At 40.6% G+C, this 21,349-nt stretch overlaps 1 protein-coding gene across 2 annotated transcripts in view; it reads left to right on the top strand.

Annotated features, from left to right (window-relative positions):
- Positions 1-8,047, top strand: part of LOC109927266 (multimerin-1) — a 54,380-nt gene extending 46,333 nt beyond the window's left edge. For both annotated transcript variants that reach the window (XM_020527239.2, XM_048602563.1), the window contains 2 exons: positions 3,605-3,751; positions 7,559-8,047. In XM_020527239.2, the coding sequence (XP_020382828.2) occupies positions 3,605-3,751; positions 7,559-7,980 (569 nt within the window). In that variant the 3' untranslated portion in view covers positions 7,981-8,047. The remainder of the gene's footprint in view (positions 1-3,604; positions 3,752-7,558) is intronic.
- The last annotated feature ends 13,302 nt before the right edge of the window (positions 8,048-21,349 follow it).

Raw genomic sequence — 21,349 nt, forward strand, 5'->3', positions numbered from 1 at the left:
CGGACAAGGGAGTCACGGAGAGAGTTGTCCCTCCGGAAAGCAGATAAAGGTGGGGAGGGAAAGATGTCTTTGGTGGTGGGGTCGGATTGCAGATGGCGGAAGTATCGGAGGATGATGCGTGTGCTAGATTGTTTTCAAACTCTGAATCATTTCTGGGTCCTGTCTTTGCAAAGGTCTGCAGTGCTCACTCAGGCACAATCTTCTTGGAGGCACATTCTTAACTGGTTGCCTCTGCTTTCTATGTTCAGTTAAGGACAGCAGGTATGTTGTTCCAAATTTGCTTATGTTGTCCTCTCAGGGGATGATAGAGGCTGGGGAGGAGAAATGGGTGGTAGTTCTTCAGGGAAGGAAGACACTTTGAGCAAAGATAGCAGTGGATTTGTTAATGATAGTACTTCAGGCCAGGAGTAATATAATGTGGAGCAGCAATAGGATTCTCAAAGAAGGCAACCTGTCTCTCTGTCCTATTGTCAGCTATGGCTCATATGGTAGCACTCTTGTCTTTGAATTAAAAGGTTATGGTTCATGTTCCACTCAAGAACTGGAGCACTGAAATTAAGACCGAGGAAGTATTGAGGGAGTGATGCCCCTTTGGTGGTGCTGTTTTTCAGACAAGATGTTGAACTAAGGTCCTGTCTGTCCTCTCAAGTGGATTTAAAAGATCTCATGGTATTATTTTGAAGAAGAGCAAATGGTCCTTGCCAATATTCAATATCACAAAAATCTGCATGTCTGGGCTGCTATTGTATTATTTTTAGTAGGAGCTTACTACATAAAAATGGAATGCCACAATTCTTCTGTTAAGTAGTAGCTGCACTTCAAAAGTACTTCATTGTTGTAAAGCCCTTTGGTACACATGGAAGTAATGAAAGGTGCTGTATAAATGCCAGTCTTTCTTTCTCCTTCTCTGCTTTAGATGTTGCAGAACTTAATATAGTTTATTAGAAGTCAGAGTTTGGAGGTTGGATAATAAACGGGGAAAAGCAAGTTAGGGGATGTGAGTAACAGTGTGATTGCTGGTGAAGGTACTCAGGTGGGTTTAAAAGATTGGAAGAGATGTGACAAGGTGGTAAGGCTTAAGAAAAGAATTCCACATAATGGCTGAAGGCTATGTCACCAATAGTTCCGCAGAAGGTATAGCACTTGAGCAAGTTTCAGAAATTTAGTAAATGATGCCTTTAAGAACTTTGTAAATAGGAACATGATTATTCCCTGGAATAACCTGATTAACAGCACACAACCTACCATTCAGCCCAACTCACTTGTTTTGGAAGTTCCATTCCACATAAGCCTCCTCCCACTTTAATTACCTCTAGAACCGGGTTTCCCTATCAATAAAATGACTTTTCAAGCATTCAGTGAAGAGTGGTAGTTTAAGCATAGACCATGGAGTCAACCTAGATGAAGATGGACAGATTTTATAACAATTCATTCTTAAGTCTGAATATTGTTTGCAAGGCCTGAGTTCATTGGCTAACCATAGCTGCTCTTAAATGCTGGTAGTGGGCCTTCCTCTTGAACTGCTAGTGGTTAAGTGTGACTGAGCAGCTTCCAAGGCTGCTATTACTCAAGCACAATGGTGTAAACTTGACTCACACAGTAGGTGAATATTAGTGAAGCAGTCAGGTGTTTGCAAAGGCAACAAGGTGCAGGGCTGGATGAACACAGCAGGCCAAGCAGCATCATATGAGCAGAGAGGCTGACGTTTCGGGCCTAGACCCTTCATCAGAAAAGGGGGAGGGGAAGGGGGTTCTGAAATAAATAGGGAGAGAGTGGGAGGCGGATAGAAGAGGGATAGAGGAGAGGATAGGTGGAGAGGAAACAAACAGATCGAAGAGGCGGGGATGGAGCCAGCAAAGGTGAGTGTAGGTGGGGAGTTAGGAAGGGGATAGGTCAGTCCAGGAGGACGGACAGGTCAAGGGGGCGGGATGAGGTTGGTCGGTAGGAGATGGAGGTGCGGCTTGAGGTGGGAGGAGGGGATAGGTGGGAGGAAGAACAGGTTAGGGAGGCAGGGACGAGCTGGACTGGTTTTGGGATGCGGTAGGGGGAGGGGAGATTTTGAAACTTGTGAAATCCACATTGATACCATTGGGCTGCAGGTCTGTTAGCTTTGTGATGTTGCCGCAGAAAGAGGGTGGGACTGCAACAAGTCAAGAAACAAGAGGTCATGGACTTAGGATGCATGGTTGGTCATTTCAGACTGGGATACGGAAAAGTTTCTTCATTCACATGGTGCTAAACCTATGGAATTCTGAACAGTAGAAGGCTGTGGAGGTTGCTGAATATAATTGAGAAAGAAATAAATAGGTTTGTAGAAGCTAAAGGTGTGAAGGTGTTTGGGGAAAGACTGCAAGTATGGTGTTGAAATAAGGGATCAGCCATGATCATGTTGAATGTCAGATCAGCCCTACTGGCTCAAATGACCTACTCCTGCTCCTATTTTCTACATTTCTATGTAAACAATGACTAATGTTGCTGTCGATTTGTGTGACATTAGAGTATGGAAAGTTTGCAACTTAGGTGTTCAACAAAACAACAACGTTTATTTGCATAATATATTTAATATAATAAAGTGCCCCAAGGCACTTCAGAAAAGCTTCACCAAACAAAATTTGACATCAAGCCATATATTAAAGAGATAATGGATGGGTGTCAAAATCATGGTAATCAGGATAGGAGGAAAGGAGATAAACCGCTGGTAAGATTTAGGAGGGGAATTTCAGAGTGTTGGGATGAGAAAGATTCTAGATTGGAGGAGATCATAGATCACAGAGATTAGCTGAGCAGGTTACAGAAATAGGGAGGGGTAGTTCTGTGATAACAAGGTGAAGAGCTGGATGAACACAGCAGGTAAGGCAGCATCAGAGGAGCAGGAAAGCTGATGTTTCGGGTCTCGACCCTTCTTCAGCAAAGGAGATAGTTCTGTCATTGGATTTGGATACAAGCATGAAAATTTCAAAAGTAAAGAGTGGATGCATATAGGGGTTGCTGCAACATCAAAATGCTGAAAACATCAAAACTGCAAGGTTGAACTTGAAATAATCTTTTTCACAAACTTGCTAACAGCTACACCCTGCTATCATTATTGACTAGTGTTTCCCAGGGTGGCATGGTGGCTCAGTGGTTAGCACTGCTGTCTCCCAGCACCAGGGACCCAGGTTCGGTTCCAGCCTCAGGCAACTGTCTGTGTGGAGGTTGCATATTCTCCCCATGTCTGCGTGGGTGTGCTTCGGTTTCCTCCCACAGTCCAAAGGTGTGCAGGCTAGGTGAATTGGCCATGCTAAATTGCCCATAGGGATGTGTAGATTAGGTGGGATGCTCCAAGGTTTGGTGTAAACTTGTTGGGCTGAAGGGCCTGCTTCCACACTGTAGGGATTCTATTCTATCCACAACACACAAAGCAGTGAGTACATAGTAACAATAGGAGCTGATAATTGGCAGATTCAATGAAGTTGATGGCTATTTCAGAGGACAAGATTCATACAGTCAGACAAACGCATATCTTTTTGAGGTGGCTGAAGGTTCCCAAAATGTCCTTGTGCTGAAGAGAGTACTGTAAAATTCTCACCAATTTTAGATTGACTCTTGGCATCTGTATTTGCAGTGGAATCCACCAGCTGTACCAGTAGCCCATGCCAGAATGGTGGAACATGTATTAACCAAAGAAAAGGCTTTGTCTGTGCTTGTCGTCCCCCATTTGGTGGTCCCAGCTGTGATGAAAAGCTACTGGATGAAAATGCCTTGAAGACAGGTGAGATTCTTTAATTTTGTCTCTGTATATTTATTCCTGTACAGTGAACAAGGCTTGGTCCGACAGAGAAAGCAACAGCTTTAACAGATGAAATATCCAAGTAAATTGATCAAAATGAGCTCTTTCTTTCCCCCCAGGTAGTACAGTGTGCTGTTGCATCAATAGAACCCATCAATGAGATCAATAAATTGAGATCTGGAAACATAACCTTAGAATAATAGATAATCCATTTAGGACTGAGATGTGAAACAATTTCTTCACTCAGTAGATGGTGAATGTTTAGTGTTCTCTACCCCAGGGGGCTGTGGGAACACAGTCCTTGAGCATGTTCAAGAAGGAAAAATGTAGCGTTCTAGATTTCAAAGACATCAGGGGATATGGAGTTAATGTGGGAAAATGGCACTGAGGTAGGTCAGTCAAGATCTTGATGAATGGCAAAAGAGACTCAAGGGGCTGAACAGCCTGTTCCTTCTCCAATTTCCCATATTCTAATGTCTTTGTGTGGTTTCAATAAGATGACTGTTTCAGTACAAAAGCATTATAGCACAGTCAAAATTTCTAGCATTACAAACTGATTACATCACTTTGGGCATAGCTCAGCTAGGGTTTGGTTCTGTTTGTAAATATGCACAAAATTTTAATCATACAAATAATTGAGGCCCTAAAGCAAAATATTCAAGGTGTTCAACTCAGTTAGTGACATTGACAGTGCTGGTTCTGAACTTCTCCACTTTCAGTATTTATTTTTGGATTCTCTCTTCCCATCCCTATCAAAAAGAAACCTTCAGTAACTTAACATCTACCAGTTCTCAATCAAAAGGCAAATCCTTGTTGATTGTATCCTGAAGCATGCAAAGTGCCATGATACCTTACTATGGGTATGCTGAGTAACCAGGCCTCAAGTGTACCTCGGCTGGAATGGTGATAGAACCCCATACTCTTGGTATTACTTTGATTCATATGCTAACTGCCATCCCCTGACCCACTTATTGAATTTCCTGTCACTATTGCTTTCCCAAACTCACTACCTCCCAGCACAGGTGATACACCCTGAGTAACATGAACTTGGCACCTGGCTGCATTCACAGAGGAACCATCGCCCTCACCAGTATTCAGAACTGAAACAATCTGAGGATTTTCCATATTGCTCCATTTTAAATCGGAATACGTGCACCAACATCTCAACATTGAGGACCATAAGTTGGCACGGTGGTTCGGTGGTTCGCACTGCTGCCTCACAGCACCAGGGACCCAGGTTCGATTCCAGCCTGAGCCACCTGTCTGTGTGGAGTTTGCATGTTCTCCCTGGGTCTGCGTAGATTTCCTCCGGGTGCTTCAGTTTCCTCTCACAGTCCAAAGATGTGCAGGCTGAGTGGATTGGCCATGGGGAATGCAGGGTTACAGGGATAGGGTAGAGGGTGGGTCTGGGTGGGATGGTCTTCAAAGGGTCGATGCACACTCAATGAGCTGAATGGCCTTATTCCACACTGTAGGGAATTCTATGATTCTACGACCATGTACTACTCAGATTTGAAAAAATAGGATTCCTTGAAAATTTGGACAGCATGAATACTCAACGATTGTACTCAATTATATATGAAAAGAGATTCCAAGCCCAGAATTGCTCAGGACCAAACTTCATCAAATGATACAAAGCTTCTTCAGACTCTTAGGAGAAATATGTTGTTTGGATTCAAGACGTTAGCTCAGAGGTGTACACAACAGTGGCCCATGTATTTCTTGACAGTCACTAAACTGCCACAAACTTCTTACATAAGAAAGAAATGCTTGCATTTGTTGACAGTCTCTAAACTCCTGAACGCATCTTAAAGCGCTTTACTTCTGGGGTGCAGTCACTGTATGGCAACAAATATTGCAGCTGATTTACAAGCTAAAGTGCCACAAACAGCAAGAGATAAATGACTCAGTTTATCTGTTATTGGTTATATTGATTGAAGGATGAGTAGCTTTCAGGTCACTGGGACAAATCCCGACTTTTTAGCGAGAGCCATGAGACCATTTATGTTTCCCTGAGCAAGTACAGGGAGTTCTAGTTTAGCATTTCATTCAGAAAAAAGCAGTAATCCTTCCATACTTCACTGAAGTGTCAACATAGATTAGATACTCAAATCCTGGAGTGGTACTTAAATTCATAACCTTCCAAACTGGGAGCTGGAATTCTGTCAAGGACCAAACCAAAAACATTACCTCCCAGTCTTACACTTTTAAACAAAACGTGTTTTATGAACATATGATTTCGGAGTCAAAGTAGACCATTCATCCCATTAGCCCGACTGATCTGTTTGTGTTTCAAATTCTACATTTCCAGTAACTCTTTAATAAAACAAAGAACTGTGGATGCCGGGGATCTGAAACAAAAACCATGAAAATGCTTGAGAAACACAGCAGGTCTGGCAGCCTCTGTGGAGATAAAACAGAGTTAACATTTCCAGTCCAGTTACCCTTCATCAGAACTCTTCTATACCTATAGAAACGCTTGTTGTTTGTTTTTATATTTTGAGCTAGCTTCTTTTCATAATTTAATTTCTTCCATGTGATTCATCTTTTTGTACTTCTCTGACATCTTTTATATTCTAACCGTTCATCTGATCTGCCATTCACCTTTGTACATTTACCTGATTTTATCACTTTAGTTAGCAGTGGATGATGAGTCCTCCCTTTGAATTTTTTTTTACTGTAATAATATACTTGTGTTGAAGCATCCTTTAAATGCCTGCCACTACTTCTTTATTGATTTATCTTCTAGCCCAATACCGGTTAATTAATTTAAGCTTCCATCACAACGTAGTTGCCCTTATTTATGTTTAAAATAACCGTCTTAGTCCCTGGATGTAAAATTCAATCATATTGTGGATAAATTGGTAGCATTCTTTGCAATGACATAACTTCCAACATTTGTCAAAAGAAACTAAATGAATTATTTCATCTTAACTTAGTCAAAGGACTAAGCCATATTTAAAGGCTGATTCTTTAAGTGAAATGATACATGGAAATGTGCAAAACAGGCTGATTCTGTGCCAAGCAAGAATCAGGCCATATTCCAAAGCTGAGATACTTATTTGGATCCAGTGTAAGAGAAAATATCAAATCTGGATTTTTTTACCCCTTTAAAGTTGGAGTCACAAGAAAGAGCAAAGTCCTCTTCTGCTCAAGCAATTCACCTTTTTACTGGTATTGTAAAGTTTCCCTCATATAATGGAGAGGTGTTGAGGTTAAAGGTAACTGAAATATTTTTGTATTTTGCATGAACTATACATTGTTTCCTTTCACAATCTAGTGGCAGCAATTATGCTGCTCACAATGATTAAATTCCCCTTTAACCATGATACCTTTAATAAATTTAACATTTTGATTTAGAACACTAAAATTGCTGAAGTAAAAGTTCAGTGGAATTTACAGCGCAGAATCAGCCCATCAGCCCAACTGGCCCAAGACAGTGTTTATTCTCCACAAGAACTTCCTCTCATCTCTCTCCCTCTAACTCTTTCAGCCTTCCTTTCTACTCCTTACTCCCTCTTGTCTTTTGCAAGTTTTCCTTGAAAGGCAACTTTTCCACTCATCTCAACTATTCCATGTGATAGTGAAAGCCACATTCTAACCATGGTTAGAAGAGGTTCCTTCTGAATTCCCTATTGGAAATATTATTGATTATCATAGCTAATGCTTGCTCTTTTTAACTGGTTAATATGATAATTGCAGCAGATAATGAAACATTCAATGACTCAGGGACAGAATTTTTCTCATTATCAAACTAATCATTTGATTTTCCTTTGAATCCTTTGTTAGATTTTTCAAAAGGATCCTACAGATATGCTCCGATGGTGACATTCTTTGTAGCACACACCTATGAGATGAAAAAACCCGGTCCAATCAAGTTTAACCATCTCTATGTCAACTATGGTGCTGGCTATGCACCCGGAAGTGGAAAGTTTTTGATTCCTTACCTTGGTGTGTATGTTTTTGAATACAATATTGAGTCTTCCAGCTCACACTTGTCTGGATACCTGGTGGTGGATGGAGTAGATAAACTTGCCTTTCAGTGTAAAGATATGAACAGTGACGGCTCTGCCAGCAGAGTTGTGACAGGTGACGCAATGCTGGAACTGAACTATGGGCAAAGAGTTTGGTTAAGATTAACATCTGGCTCAATTCCAGCAAAGTTTCCACCCATTACGACATTTGGTGGCTATCTATTGTATCGTACATAAAAGAAATAGCATGTATATACAGAATGATACATAAACTCCGAGAAACCAATAAACCAGACACAAGGAGCATCTTGTCCTACTTAATTTCTAAAGTGACATTGTAACATAGCTCTCTTATTAGAGGAGAATCCAAATCTATTGGTAATATTCAATGTTAATTTTTTAATTCTTGTTGTGCCCTGAGCAAGAATTGATGGCACCAGATACTGAACAGCATTTATTAATACCTCAATTGAACCTGCCTTCACCATACTTCAGGCAGTACATTCCACACCCTAACTACTCACTAGGTTAAAAAGCTTATTCTTGCTCCTTTTGAAAATTGCTTTAAATCTGGTTCTTAATCCTTTTAGGAGCAGGAACTGTTTCTCTTTATCCACTTTATTATACCTGCTCATGATTTTGAAAGCCTCAATCAGATGTCTTCTTTGCCTCCTTCTTCTCCAAGAACAGTCGCAACTTCTTCAATCCATCCTCATAACTGAAACTTCTCAAGCTTGGAACCATTCTTGTAAATTGCTTTCTGCACTCTCTCCAATGCATTCTCATCCTTTTGATAACTTGGTTCTCAGAACTGTACATAATTAACCCTCATTTGTGCAATGTCTCCTGTAATGTAACCATTGGAGTCCAGGTATCAATCTGGTGAATCTATACTGCACTTACTCCAAGGCAGAAATTGTATCCTTTATAATGTGCCATGCCCAGAACTGCTCACAGTGATTCCAAATGTGGTCTAAACAGAGCCTTGCTTGGTGAAAACCAAACTGGGAGAATACATAGCATTTCAGCTGAACCACCATTATGATAACTGCTGAGGTTAAGTGCACACTGATTGATCACCTCTTGAGGCTATTGGAAAATGGAAGTATATTGCCAAGATATTGAATTGAAACCATTGATTGATGACCACGCTGATTCCAGTTGAAAATTCCTTGTGTTGAAAACTCCACACTGGAATATCATCCTGCACTCCTCCCAGGAAGAGGTGGAAGACATAAAATTAAGAGGAAAAGCAAGAGGTTACTGTGCCTGTTGTCTTCCCACCTCCATTGCAACTTTAGCAGCAGTGATACAGATGACAGGCAGCCTGCCCATCCTTAGGCCAGTCAAGACTCTTGTGGCCAATTAAGGCCCACTTAAGAACCTCTTCCTGGTGCTGGAAGTGAAATACCAGTGGGTGATGGACATTTCAGCACTGGGAAAACTACCTAGTAAAGGTGTGTAGCCTCCCTGAGGACATGAGGATGATGGGGGGAGTACTCCATGATGGGGTATCCTATGGCCCACAGAGGCCTCACTACACCCACCTGCTGGCAAAGACTGCCCAGGCTGGAAGAAAACCTCTGACCTTACAACCAGTTCCAACCCCACTCCAAGCCTGTGCCCATAGCTTTCCTGGATCTGTACAATTGACCCTAGCAAGCCCTGTCCCCACTAACCTGCACTCCAGCCTTCCTACTTTGTGGCTTCTCTGGGCACAGCTTACAGTCCCCACAGGAGTCACTATTCCTGATGATGATGTTGAGACTATGAGGCTCCCAGCTGGCGGTTCTTGGGACATCTTTCCTGAGGATTGTAAAAGCTAATTGTGGCTTCCAGGACTGACAGAGATGGGCTTGTCTCCACCTTATGGCTGCTTGATGGGACACCACTTCTGCATAAAATCCAGGCCATTGTTATTGATCATCAGTAGTGGAGCTTTCTGTTCTGACGTTCTTCAATCATTACTGTATGGATATTGTGGACTACAAATGGACTAATTCAAATTGAAGACTATGTGAATGAACGTTGTAACATTTCCGATCACAAAATAATCAGGTTTGGAGTAAACATCACGAAAGAAAATTTGTGAAGTGGATTTTGCCATCAAAGGGGCCAACCTTGCCATTGGACTGGATTCAGGCTATGGCATCACCAGGTTTTGTCTAAAGTAGTACACACTTGGGTAAAGCATTGCGCTTGCACCAAATGGGCTTGAGTTCATTTTTATCTCAAACTATTTCATTGATAAGAATAAAAAAGAGTGCTGCCTCATTCAAACAAATGTGGAAATGTTGGAGTAAAATTTGTCCAGGAATCCATGCAAACCAGGCAAAAGTGAAGTGGCAGTTCCTGAAACATTTTTCTCAATTTTCACTTCTGTTGGATTGATATGATCCAAGCTGATAAGATTACTGGATATGTCAGGTTCCAGACTGAAATCTGGCTCGATAGCTTGTATATTGCTTCTAAGTTTGAACAAGGTGGTCTTTCATCGAAACACCAAAACACTATGCTGCTGATTTGGTTTTAACGATAAAACATAAGTTTATTTCCTAAAAGCAATTAAGATAAAATAGAATTAACTTAATTATTTGCATATAATGCAAATATAAAGATTTAGATACACCCAGCAAAATACAATTCCATTAATTCCAAAAGGTCTGCCAGAGACAATTCCCTTCTCTTTTATAACATTAGACTTTAATTTAACTGTGGCTTCTATTCCCCATCTTGATGATTTGACAGCCTCTTCCTGGACCCTTCAAACAACTGAACTTAGACTTTCTTAGTTTCAATTAACCCCTTCAGGGTTATAATTAAACACTTCTGTAACTTTCAAACTAAACTACTTACACTGAGGACATCTATTTCTTAAGAGTTCTAAACCGCCTCCTTTCATCACAAGCAACTATTTTACACATGCAGCTTCAGCTAGGTCTTTTACAAAGTCTCCAAACGAAAACCGAAAAGGTTTTTTTTGCAAGCTCTGAGAGTTTCCCCAATTAAAAAGAAAAATAACAATCTCTGACCTTCAAAACTGAAAGCCCAGTGTGTAACTGTTAACTCTATTCATAAAAACCCTCCTAATGGAAACTCTTATGACACAACAAAAACTCCCTTATATACTGTTTTTTTTAAATAAATCACCATGGCTCCAGAAACACTTACAAGTTAATCATTAAATCCCCTTCAGGCACATAGATCAAAACCCACATGCCACAAGCTTAGATTCAAGCTCTAAAATAAATAATATTAAAATATAAATAAGTCTAACTTCTTACATCATAGAATTCAAAAGAAAGCTGAGACTATTATTCTTGCAGCAAAGAAGATTGAGGGGAAGTTTGGTTACGTTGTACTCAATTATAAATTGGTTTAGGAAAGGTAGAAAAGGAAAAGCTGTTCCTGTGAACAATTATACAAGGACCAGGGAAGAAAGAGTTGAGGTTTCAAGCATGAGATGCAGTGGGATGTGAAGAAGAAATTCCTTTATACTACAAGTGGTAATGACCTGCACCTCACTGCTTAAGACTGTGAAAGTAGAAGCGATCAATGATTTCAAAGTGAAATTTTCTTGCAAGCTGAAAGGTATTGAGAACAGTTTTCTATATATAATTTTGACAAAGGTATGAAGGAGCAAGTTCTCCTTCTATAGACACTTAGTGCAAGAAACAAGGTGGATTGTTAATGGTGATGAAAGAGAAAAAGAGATGTAAATGGATGTAAACTAAAGTTTGAAAGGGAGAGAACAGGTCCCCTCTATGGTTTTACAGCTTACTGACTCCTAAATAAACTGGGATAAAATACCATCCCTCCACAGATGCTACCAGGCCTGCTGAGTTTCTCCAGCATTCTCCGTTTGTTGGAGAAGAAATGACGGATGTATGGTGGTACAGAGTCAATCTGGCTAAAGTGACAGTCCTGGGTTTTCCCAGTGAAAAAAACCTAAACTTGTTCTTTCATCATATTCCTCCCACTCCTTGATAATTGACATGTACAACCTTTACAACCCATCAAAATCTGTCCCCACTTTCAATTCCTCACTCAAAAATGACTGCTTTCTCCCACTTTACTCAAAAGTCAATTACTTATAAAATCTGGGACTGTTATAAAACCTGTCTTTATTCAACCAATATCTGTAGTGAATCACATTAAGCAATCTTAATTTACAGATGAATCCTCAGGATATTGTGCACGGTTACAAAAAAATCAATCTTATGATTTCAATCCAAAGCAATCTCACTGTAGCACTAATTCAACATCTACAGACAACAAATGCTTATTGTTGCTGTCTTTGGTCCCAATTCAATGGCAAATTACCTCCCTTTAGAAGTGGCCAAAAACGTTATTTCCTTTGCTTGAAGTGAAATTCCTCTTTGAATGACAAATGAGAAATTGTGTCTTGCTTGCTGTAATTAGTTAAATCACAAAAAAATGGACAGTTCTCATTTCCTTTCAGATTGTATAAATATTTCACTTTCCACTAAAAATTCCTACAGAGTGAAAAATTATATTCTATTCATAAGCAAGAAAATCAGCTAAGTTGCCATTCTTCAATCCTAAAATGACAATGAAGAATTTATTCCTTCTTTCACAGAATGGAGGCATCACTGACAAGGCCAGCATTTCTTGCCATCCCTAACTGCCCCTGAAATGAATGGCTTGCTAGGCCATTTCAGAGGGCAGTTAGGAGTCATTTACATTACTATGGGCCTCAAATCTTATAGGAAACACCACAAAAAGTCAAATGATTTCCTTCTTTAAAGGATGAAGTTTTAAAATAATTAGTGCTATTTTGATGGCCACCATAGTTGAGACAAATTACTATTTCCAGATCTATTTACCAAATTTAGATTCCATTACACTTTGGTGAAGTTTAAATAGATGCCCCTTACGAGTCCAGTGATATTACTAGTACAACACTTACACAACTCCCTTCACAATACCTGGAAACTCCAAGTCAATGAAATATTTTTGAAATGAGTTCCTTTTTATTCATTCATGGGATGTGGGCATCGCTGGCTGGGCACAGCATTTATTGCTAATCCTTATCACTCTTGAGAAGATGGTGGTGAGCTGCCTTCCTAAACCATTGCAGTCAATGTGTGGTCAACCCACAGTGTTGTTAGGGAGGAAATTCTAGAATTTTGATCCAGTGACAATGAATGAACAGCAATATATTCCAAATCAGGAGGCTGAATAGCTTGGAGGGGAATATGCGGGTGGTAGAAATCCTATGCATCTGCTGCCCTTGTCCTTCTAGATGGAAGTGATTGTGGGTTTGGAAGGTGTGGTCTTAGGATCTTCTGGTAGTTATCATGTCATATGAGAATGATGTGATCAGCCCATTATTTCCATGCTGGTAATGTGAAAATGAGATTGCCAGCTTGTGCACTGGTTCCAAATATTATTGATGCTTATTTTCGGTGATGCTAATTGAGGATTATATAATGGTCAGGACAACGGAGTGAACTTGCCTTTATCAGTCGAAATATAAGTAATAAAAGTAGGGAGGTTATGTTGGAACTGTATAGGACTTTGGTTAGGCCATAGCTGGAGAATTGTGTGTAGTTCTGTTCTCCACATTATAAGAACGATATGATTGCACTGGAGGGTGTGAGGAGATTCACCAGGATGTTGCCTGGGATGGAGCACCTTCGCAACGAAAAGAGGTTGGATAAGCTTGGATTGTTTCTGTTGGAGCATAGAAGGTTGAAAGGAGACTTGACTATTCAAGGATGTGGGCTTAATGTTGGAAGATGGGCAGCACGGTGGCTCAGTAGTTAGCACTGCTGCCTCACAGCGCCAGGGACCCAGGTTCAATTCCAGCCTCAGTGACTGTGTGGAGTTTGCACATTCTCCCCGTGTCTGTGGTCAGTTTCCTCCCACAGTCCAAAGATGTGTAGGGTAGGTGGATTGGCCATGCTAAATTGCCCATAGCGCCCAGGGATGTTTAGGTTAGGTGGGTTAGACACAGGAAATCAGGGGAATGAATCTGGGTGGGATGCTCTTCGGAGGGGTGGTGTGGACTTGTTGGACTGAATGGCCTGTTTTCACACTGTAGGGATTCAATTCTAGAATAGATTTAATGTAGCTTTGGTGGTACAGACTTGATGGGCCAAATGGCCTCTTCTGTATTGTATGATTCTAACTCACTGTGTTTCTACAGAATAGTGCTGTTGGATCTTTCTAATGCACCTGCAAGGGCAGATAGGAGTCTCAGATTTTTGCCCCATGTCAAAATGAGATTATGAGACAATAAACATCAGTATAGTCATGCATACTTTTTCTTCTTTCTGCTGTACTGATGACATACACACAGAAATTTAATGTCCCAATGCAACCTCTTACAGGTTAGACAGCTCTCCATAAAGATTTCATTTACATGAATGTAACTTTGAATAACAACTGAAGGTGTTTAGGTCGGAATATAGAAATAACATAGCCTTCCCTCAACCCCTGCTTGTAATTATTCTTACTGCACAAGTGGCAGCTACACTGCAGGAGACTGATGAATGAGTGAACTTAAAAGCTATGGATACCTGAATATTTTATTTAATGTTATTAGTCATAAATTTTGCATGCAAAGCTCTGGCATGTAAATGCTGCATTTTTTACAATTATAACTATGTTGTGTCAGTTCGGAACAGATATCATGATTTCAATAATACAATAAAACATGTCTAATGAACGACTGATATAGTCTCCTTTGTGTTCATGTTGAATGTTAATATAAGATTGTATGAGGTAATTATAATAACTTCAACAAGGATTTGAACCATTGTCTCATGTTATGCTACCATACGCCAGTGAAACGTTGCAGCGTTGGTTTCATGTGGCACCTATATCACAGTACAGTAATGCTGTAGAATGTAGACACAATGCTTCACAAGGTGTCGGATTTCAGCTGTTCATGTTGACGGGGTCAGCTACTCCCTCATGCTACTTTGGCAATGCCTCTACATCTCATAGCCCCCAGCTACAAAACACAGCAGAAACGGCTGTAGGTTATTCATACAACCTTGCAGATGGGAACAAAATAAAATATGGGATAAAATGGGAGATTTTACATTTTAGCAGCTGGTGAAAGGAGCTTATCAGTCCCATTCTCACCACCACATGTGCCTCAATCAGGGTGTCACTGCTTGTGGATGTTGCCTACCAGTGACAGTGATTTGAGCCACTTCCCAAATTGAGGATGATGTCCACTCCGCATTATCAGTCTTTATCTGTTTGAACAAATTCATTCTTGACCTGTCAATATTGGCACATTTGGCAGGATGTCCAATGATGTATTCAGCTCAGGATTTGCTTTCTTTTCTTTCCTTTTTTGTGGCCATTCAGCCTCTTCATTAAGACATTATGACTCAAAGTGTGATGCAACCTGATGGACAGGTTGTCACCATTTTGAATGATGGGGAGCAAACTCATCCCAGCCATTAAGGTCAATGTTGTCACACTTGAAAGAGAGCTTCACATTGCCTTTGAAGTGTTTTTCTTTGTCCTTTTTAAAGTTGAGAGAACAGGATCTGGTAATGGAGTTGGCTTTTAGCCATTTGGACACTGATTTTGCAGGAGATTTGGCCTGAACACTAACGAAGCTAGCTTCAAGAAGCACATTGGTGTTTGTTTCATGGTCCTCCTGTTGAATTTAGAGGATGTGATGGAGGCATTGTGAATAACATTTCCCTGGTGCTATTATGTGTGACTAATACACAGTACTGCTTTGTCTACAAAGAATTTTGTCGACTTGTTGACAATCACCCAATCTGTGGTTTGTATAAGGCTGAACTGACCCAGCTGATCAAGTGCTGGATCTCTTTGTCACAGATGACTTTCTGAAAGAGGTATCTGTCAAGCTGTGGGAAGTGCTCAACATATTCCATATTGCTTCACCATATATGGGAAGTAAAATATTTGGCTGACTAGGCGTGGATTGATTTATGACTTTTGTTTTGGTGATCTTCAAGGTCAGACTGAGTGTCTTGTATACAGAATTACATAGAATATAGAACAGAATTGAAGAGATTGAGAGTGGCTTGCAAATCTGATGCAGAGTGGGCAATGATACTGCAGTAGTCAACTGCAAACTGTAGATCATGTTTTTTTTAATGGTCAGTTTAACCTTGGCAGGAAAAGACTGTTATTAAAGCATTATCTATTGGGTCAGTATTTAATGCTGACACCAGAGGGTATTTGACCTTTGATGATATCAAGTAGGTTGCAAGAAGTATGGGTTTAGGCCATATTTTATTATGTGGAATCATCTCACGTGATTCCATGTGCCACACTATAGAATTCCTGTGTAACTGCAACAACCCTATTCTGACCCCAGTCTGGAGTTTGAAAGCTTCTGTTTCAGGTCACCCACTTGAGACATTGGCCATCATTTCATCAGGAAGTAATTGCGGGACTATAATGATGTTTCTTGGGCATCTAAATATTTTTTGGAGCACATTCCGCAGAAACTTGTGATTTACAGAGTCAAACGCAATTAAATTGACTTCCAGAAAGCATTTGGCAAAGCTCTGGACAAGAACTTACTCTTGAAAATCAAAATGCAAAGGATTGAGAGTGAAGATTCTGATATAGGTTGATAATTGGGGGAGACGGGTGCAGGGACCATGGGAGACACAGAGAGGAGAGATTAAGGGCTACGCATGAATTGATGGAATATAACAACCTGTAGCTCACAGTGGTCTGCAGTACAACAGTTACCTTTTAACAATATATATTTATAACTTCATAGGACAGTAGGGAGTGGTGTATCCAAGTTTGTTGAGGAATTATAAGTTGCTTCGGTAAAATCACAAATTCACACAGATAGACCAAAGGTATAGCTAGTTAACCAATTTGTAGCCACATTGTGATGAGGTTTGACCAGCAAAATTGGCCAGAAAGCCACATTGGCACTCGTAGCTGACCCAGGGATTAAAAAAATTCTGTGGAAACTTCATGAGGAAGGAAAACTAGGGAGATAGGAGGGAAGGAGGAGGCCAGAGTGTAAAATGGGGAGGAAGGGAAGGAGGACTTATGGGACTGGGGGATCAGAGGTGACCTACTAAGTCCTGACTTCTGCCCTGCAGGACATACTAAAGTGCTTTCACAAGACAGAGAGAAACATAAATACCTACTACCCACACCTCCACTACAAAAAAGAGCAACTGCCATCAATGTGCATCACCTGGCCCTCAGACAACGCTTCAAGAGTCAAAAGCGTATTACTAAACCTTTTAGATTGGTTAGAAATTACAAGATGAATCTTATTCTGTCATCATCCTTGATACAAGCGTTTGTGTATTTATGACATTTTTATAACATAATTTATGGAATAAAACAGAAATTGACACAGCAATGACAGTCCTGAAGCAAGTCTCCAATTTATACCCCGTACGCATGATAGGAATTATTGAATAAAGGCTACTTAGCTCTCGTAAAAGTGCATGTTTGAATTTTTAGTCGTTCTTGGGATGTAGATGTCATTGAACAGGTTGGCATTTATTATTACCGATCCCCAGTTGTCACAAAAAATGTATTGATATTGGGCTGCGTCCTTGAACTGCTGGAGTCTTCAAACTTTTCCATTTTACAGAATGGCTTGCTAGGCCATTTCACAGGGCTTTGAATCCCAATTGTATCAATGTGGGACTGCATTCGCATATAAATCTGACCAGGTAAGACAGCAGAATTCCCCTGTGAGGAATGCAATGTTACAACCATGCAGCAGCTTTCTGGTCAAAACTGTTTCCAGTTTTCTACTGGGAGCATGACAGGGTAAATGCTCGGAGGAATGAAGAACAAGTTTCCCAACGACCCAAAGCAATAGGACCAATAGCACCTACCACACATGGACTGCAGCTGTTCAAGAAGGCAGCTCAGCATCACCTTCTCAAGGGCAACCAGAAACAGACAATAAATGCTGACCCAGCCGGCAATGCCCACATCCCACATGCCTTGAATGAATTAAAACAAAGTCGGTGGCTGAGTTATCTGCTACTGTGGAAACTTCAGTGACACAGAATGCAATTAAAAATGCCTCAGATTAGTCACAAGAAGGCACAGGATGAATGAAGTCTTTGATAACAAATAATGGCTTAACACAGTGATGTATAAAGATTCAAGATCTATGGTGTATTCATCAGTGATTATTTAGAGATACTTAAAAGTCAATACACCAGTCACTTTGATTAATACTTTTCTACTGCACTGAAAATACGTTTAAATTGTTACTCACATACAATACAAACAGACCAATGAACCTTGACATGTTTTCACAAATAGAATCGTGGAAGAAAGTCATTATGACCCTTTATGATGGTGTTGCAACCAGCTCCACACTGGAGTTATCTCGCTGTTGTTTCCCCATGTAAAATAAAACATCTGACTTCAATGCTGCAACAAACTCCAATTGCAGACTGTTAAGTGATATATGGTAACAGTGAGATCTGAGTGGGAGACAATGAGACATACACAAACTATGAAGGAGCAGGAGACTTTGATAGGGTTGCTTAGAAAACATGTAGAATTCATAGCTTTATACATATAGACACAGGGTTCTAGACTAACACAAGTATTATTATATATTGCATTACTCTGCCTACAACAGTAGGAGAGGGTCAGGGTGGTCTAAAATGAACAAAACAATAGAAAATAAACCAAACCCACTGCAATGGCCTCTTTCCTCCCACTATTCAAACAGTGACTTTCAGTCTTATCTCCCTCCTTCAAATAACATGACAGTGAATAATCTGGCTATTGACTGATACACATGACAATGCTTTTGTCAAATAATGGACGAATGAATTTTAGACTAACTTACAAGCACATTCATTCTGATATATCACACAACATAACTTGGTCACAATGCCCTGTTTCTCTAAAAATCTCCTTCACGTCACAGGGTTTCTGATAAATCAACAAGGCTGGCTTGCATGAAAGTGGCTAACCATTTCATATTTGTGGTTATTGAAATAAACTGTTATAGAACATGAATTTTGTCCCTTCTGTCTGTTTGAGCTGTAGTGTAATTTCCAGTGTAGTTTCCATCATATAAAATGTGATCCATGCATGGAATGAATACTGTTTAATGTGTATACAAAGGATTGGGACTACCATGAATTTCAAATTCTATGTGTTATCAATTTGTCTCAGTTGGGCATTTTTTCATCAGTTTACATTATAGTGCATCTATGTATTATATTATTCAATTCAGTTAGTAATTTATTGCAGTGCACAATGTTCCAGTGACAGAAAGCAAAAACATAGACTGGGTTAACTTCTTACAAATTGGTTTCTGTTGTGTTGAATGGGTTTTCATGTTGCACATCAGCCCTTTCAACAACGATGTTGAAAATGAAGATAGATTCTGACATCAAATAAATTGTTTTTTTCTGAGAAGTATTAATTTTCTTTAATAGGTGTCTATTCCAAATTTGGAATGAAATGCAATGAAATTACTTTCACTTGTCTGTTGAAAGTATACACTTGTATCAGATGCACCCAATATATGTCTCAGTGTCATGTTTTACTCTAGAAATGGCCAGAGTATCAGCACACCCAGTGTGAAATATATTTGCAGTACACACCTCTTTCCACTAACACCACAGGGTGCCCTGGTGGCTCAGTGGTTAGCACTGCTGCTTCACAGCACCAGAGATCTGGGTTCAATCCCAACCTCCGGTGTCCATCTGTGTGGAGTTTGCATATTCTCCCCATGTTTGTGTGGGTTTCCTCCCACAGTCCAAAGATGTGCAGGTGAGGTGGATTGGACACAGGAATGCAGGGTTATGGTGGGAGGATAAGGAGGTGGGTCTGAGTGGGATGATCTTTGGCAGGTTGGTGTGGACTGAATGGCCTGATTCTATGCTATGAATCACAGAATCCCAACAGTGTGGAAACAGGCCCTTTGGCCCAACAAGTCCACACTGACCCTCTGAAGAGCATCCCCCTTCCCTGTAACCCTGTATTTCCCAGGGCTAACACATCTAATCCACAGCTCCCTGAACACTATGGGCAATTTAGCATGGCCAATCCACCTAACCTGCACATTTTTGGACTGTGGGATGAAACTAGAGCACCTGAATGAAAAACTCATGCAAAAATTTCAGTTTTGAAAATTAATTTCCAGGCCTGTTGATTTTGAGTTAAGCTCATAAAAGGCAGTGCTCAGTATTGAGTTGTTTCCTTTAATTGCACCAGTGCTTAATCACATCCTCGAAGGCAATAGTTCAGCTGGGCAAGGTAGTTGAAAAGGACATGGCACATTCTGCACACAATTGGGGAAGTCACTGTCACTCGCAGACCTCAGAGATCTGCACAGAAGGAAAAGAAAATTAGGGTGTTCTGGCCAAGCTCTGTTATACCTGAAGTAGTACTGAGAAATTTGGTTACAAGCTGTAGTATGCTTCCCTCAGTGCATCACGCTGCAAATAGTCCCAGTAACCTTCTTTCTATGCTAATGCAGGGGCTTCATAATAGTCTGTGTTGAAAGATGGTCCATGAGTAAATCTCAACAAAAGATGCTCTTGTTTTTCATAACAAGATGTACATTATATTATATAATATAGTCACTGCTATATAAAAGTGAATATATATATAGGTTACATTAACTCTGAAGTGTACTAAATAACACTAACATGAAGCTGGAAAGATATTTGTGTCTCTGTCAGTTTCCATTCATTTGACCATTTTGCCACAATCTGCCAGTTTCTGTTTCATGGCTGTGGTATACAAAAGACTGGGTGGAGTTTCAACAAAGCTCACACTCTTTCATGATTTTCATCTTAAATAGGCACATCTTCAACTTTCCATCAACAACTAGCTTTCACCACGCTAGAGCTACCACAGGGGTTTTTCTCTGGACTTTAATCTTGCTCAATTATATTGCTCCTCGGTAGCTTAAGCCCCACTCTCAGCTGTACCATTAATTGTGCATGGCTTCTACTCAGTCCAAACAGCTTCCAGGAATTTTTTCAAATCACTGACTCCACAGTTAGCTGCAACTAGCTCCTTGGATTTCATTCTTAGTTCTAAAAACACAAAGGTATGCAGGTTAAAATTGAATCAGAGATAGTAGGAACTGCAGATGATGGAGAATCCGAGACAACAAGGTGCAGGGCTGGATGAACACAGCAGGCCAAGCAGCATCATAGGAGCAGAGAGGCTGACGTTTCGGGCCTAGACCCTTCATCAGAAAAGGGGGAGGGGAAGGGGGTTCTGAAATAAATAGGGAGAGAGTGGGAGGCGGATAGAAGATGGATAGAGGAGAGGATAGGTGGAGAGGAAACAAACAGGTCAAAGAGGCGGGGATGGAGCCAGTAAAGGTGAGTGTAGGTGGGGAGTTAGGGAGGGGATAGGTCAGTGCAGGGAGGACGGACAGGTCAAGGGGGCGGGATGAGGTTAGTCGGAAGGAGATGGAGGTGCGGCTTGAGGTGGGAGGAGGAGATAGGTGGGAGGAAGAACAGGTTAGGGAGGCAGGGACGAGCTGGACTGGTTTTGGGATGCGGTAGGGGGAGGGGAGATTTTGAAACTTGTGAAATCCACATTGATACCATTGGGCTGCAGGGTTCCCAAGCGGAATATGAGTTGCTGTTCCTGCAACCTT

Source organism: Rhincodon typus, chromosome 1, assembly GCF_021869965.1.
Source record: "Rhincodon typus isolate 14 chromosome 1, sRhiTyp1.1, whole genome shotgun sequence".
Taxonomy (NCBI): Eukaryota; Metazoa; Chordata; class Chondrichthyes; order Orectolobiformes; family Rhincodontidae; genus Rhincodon; species Rhincodon typus.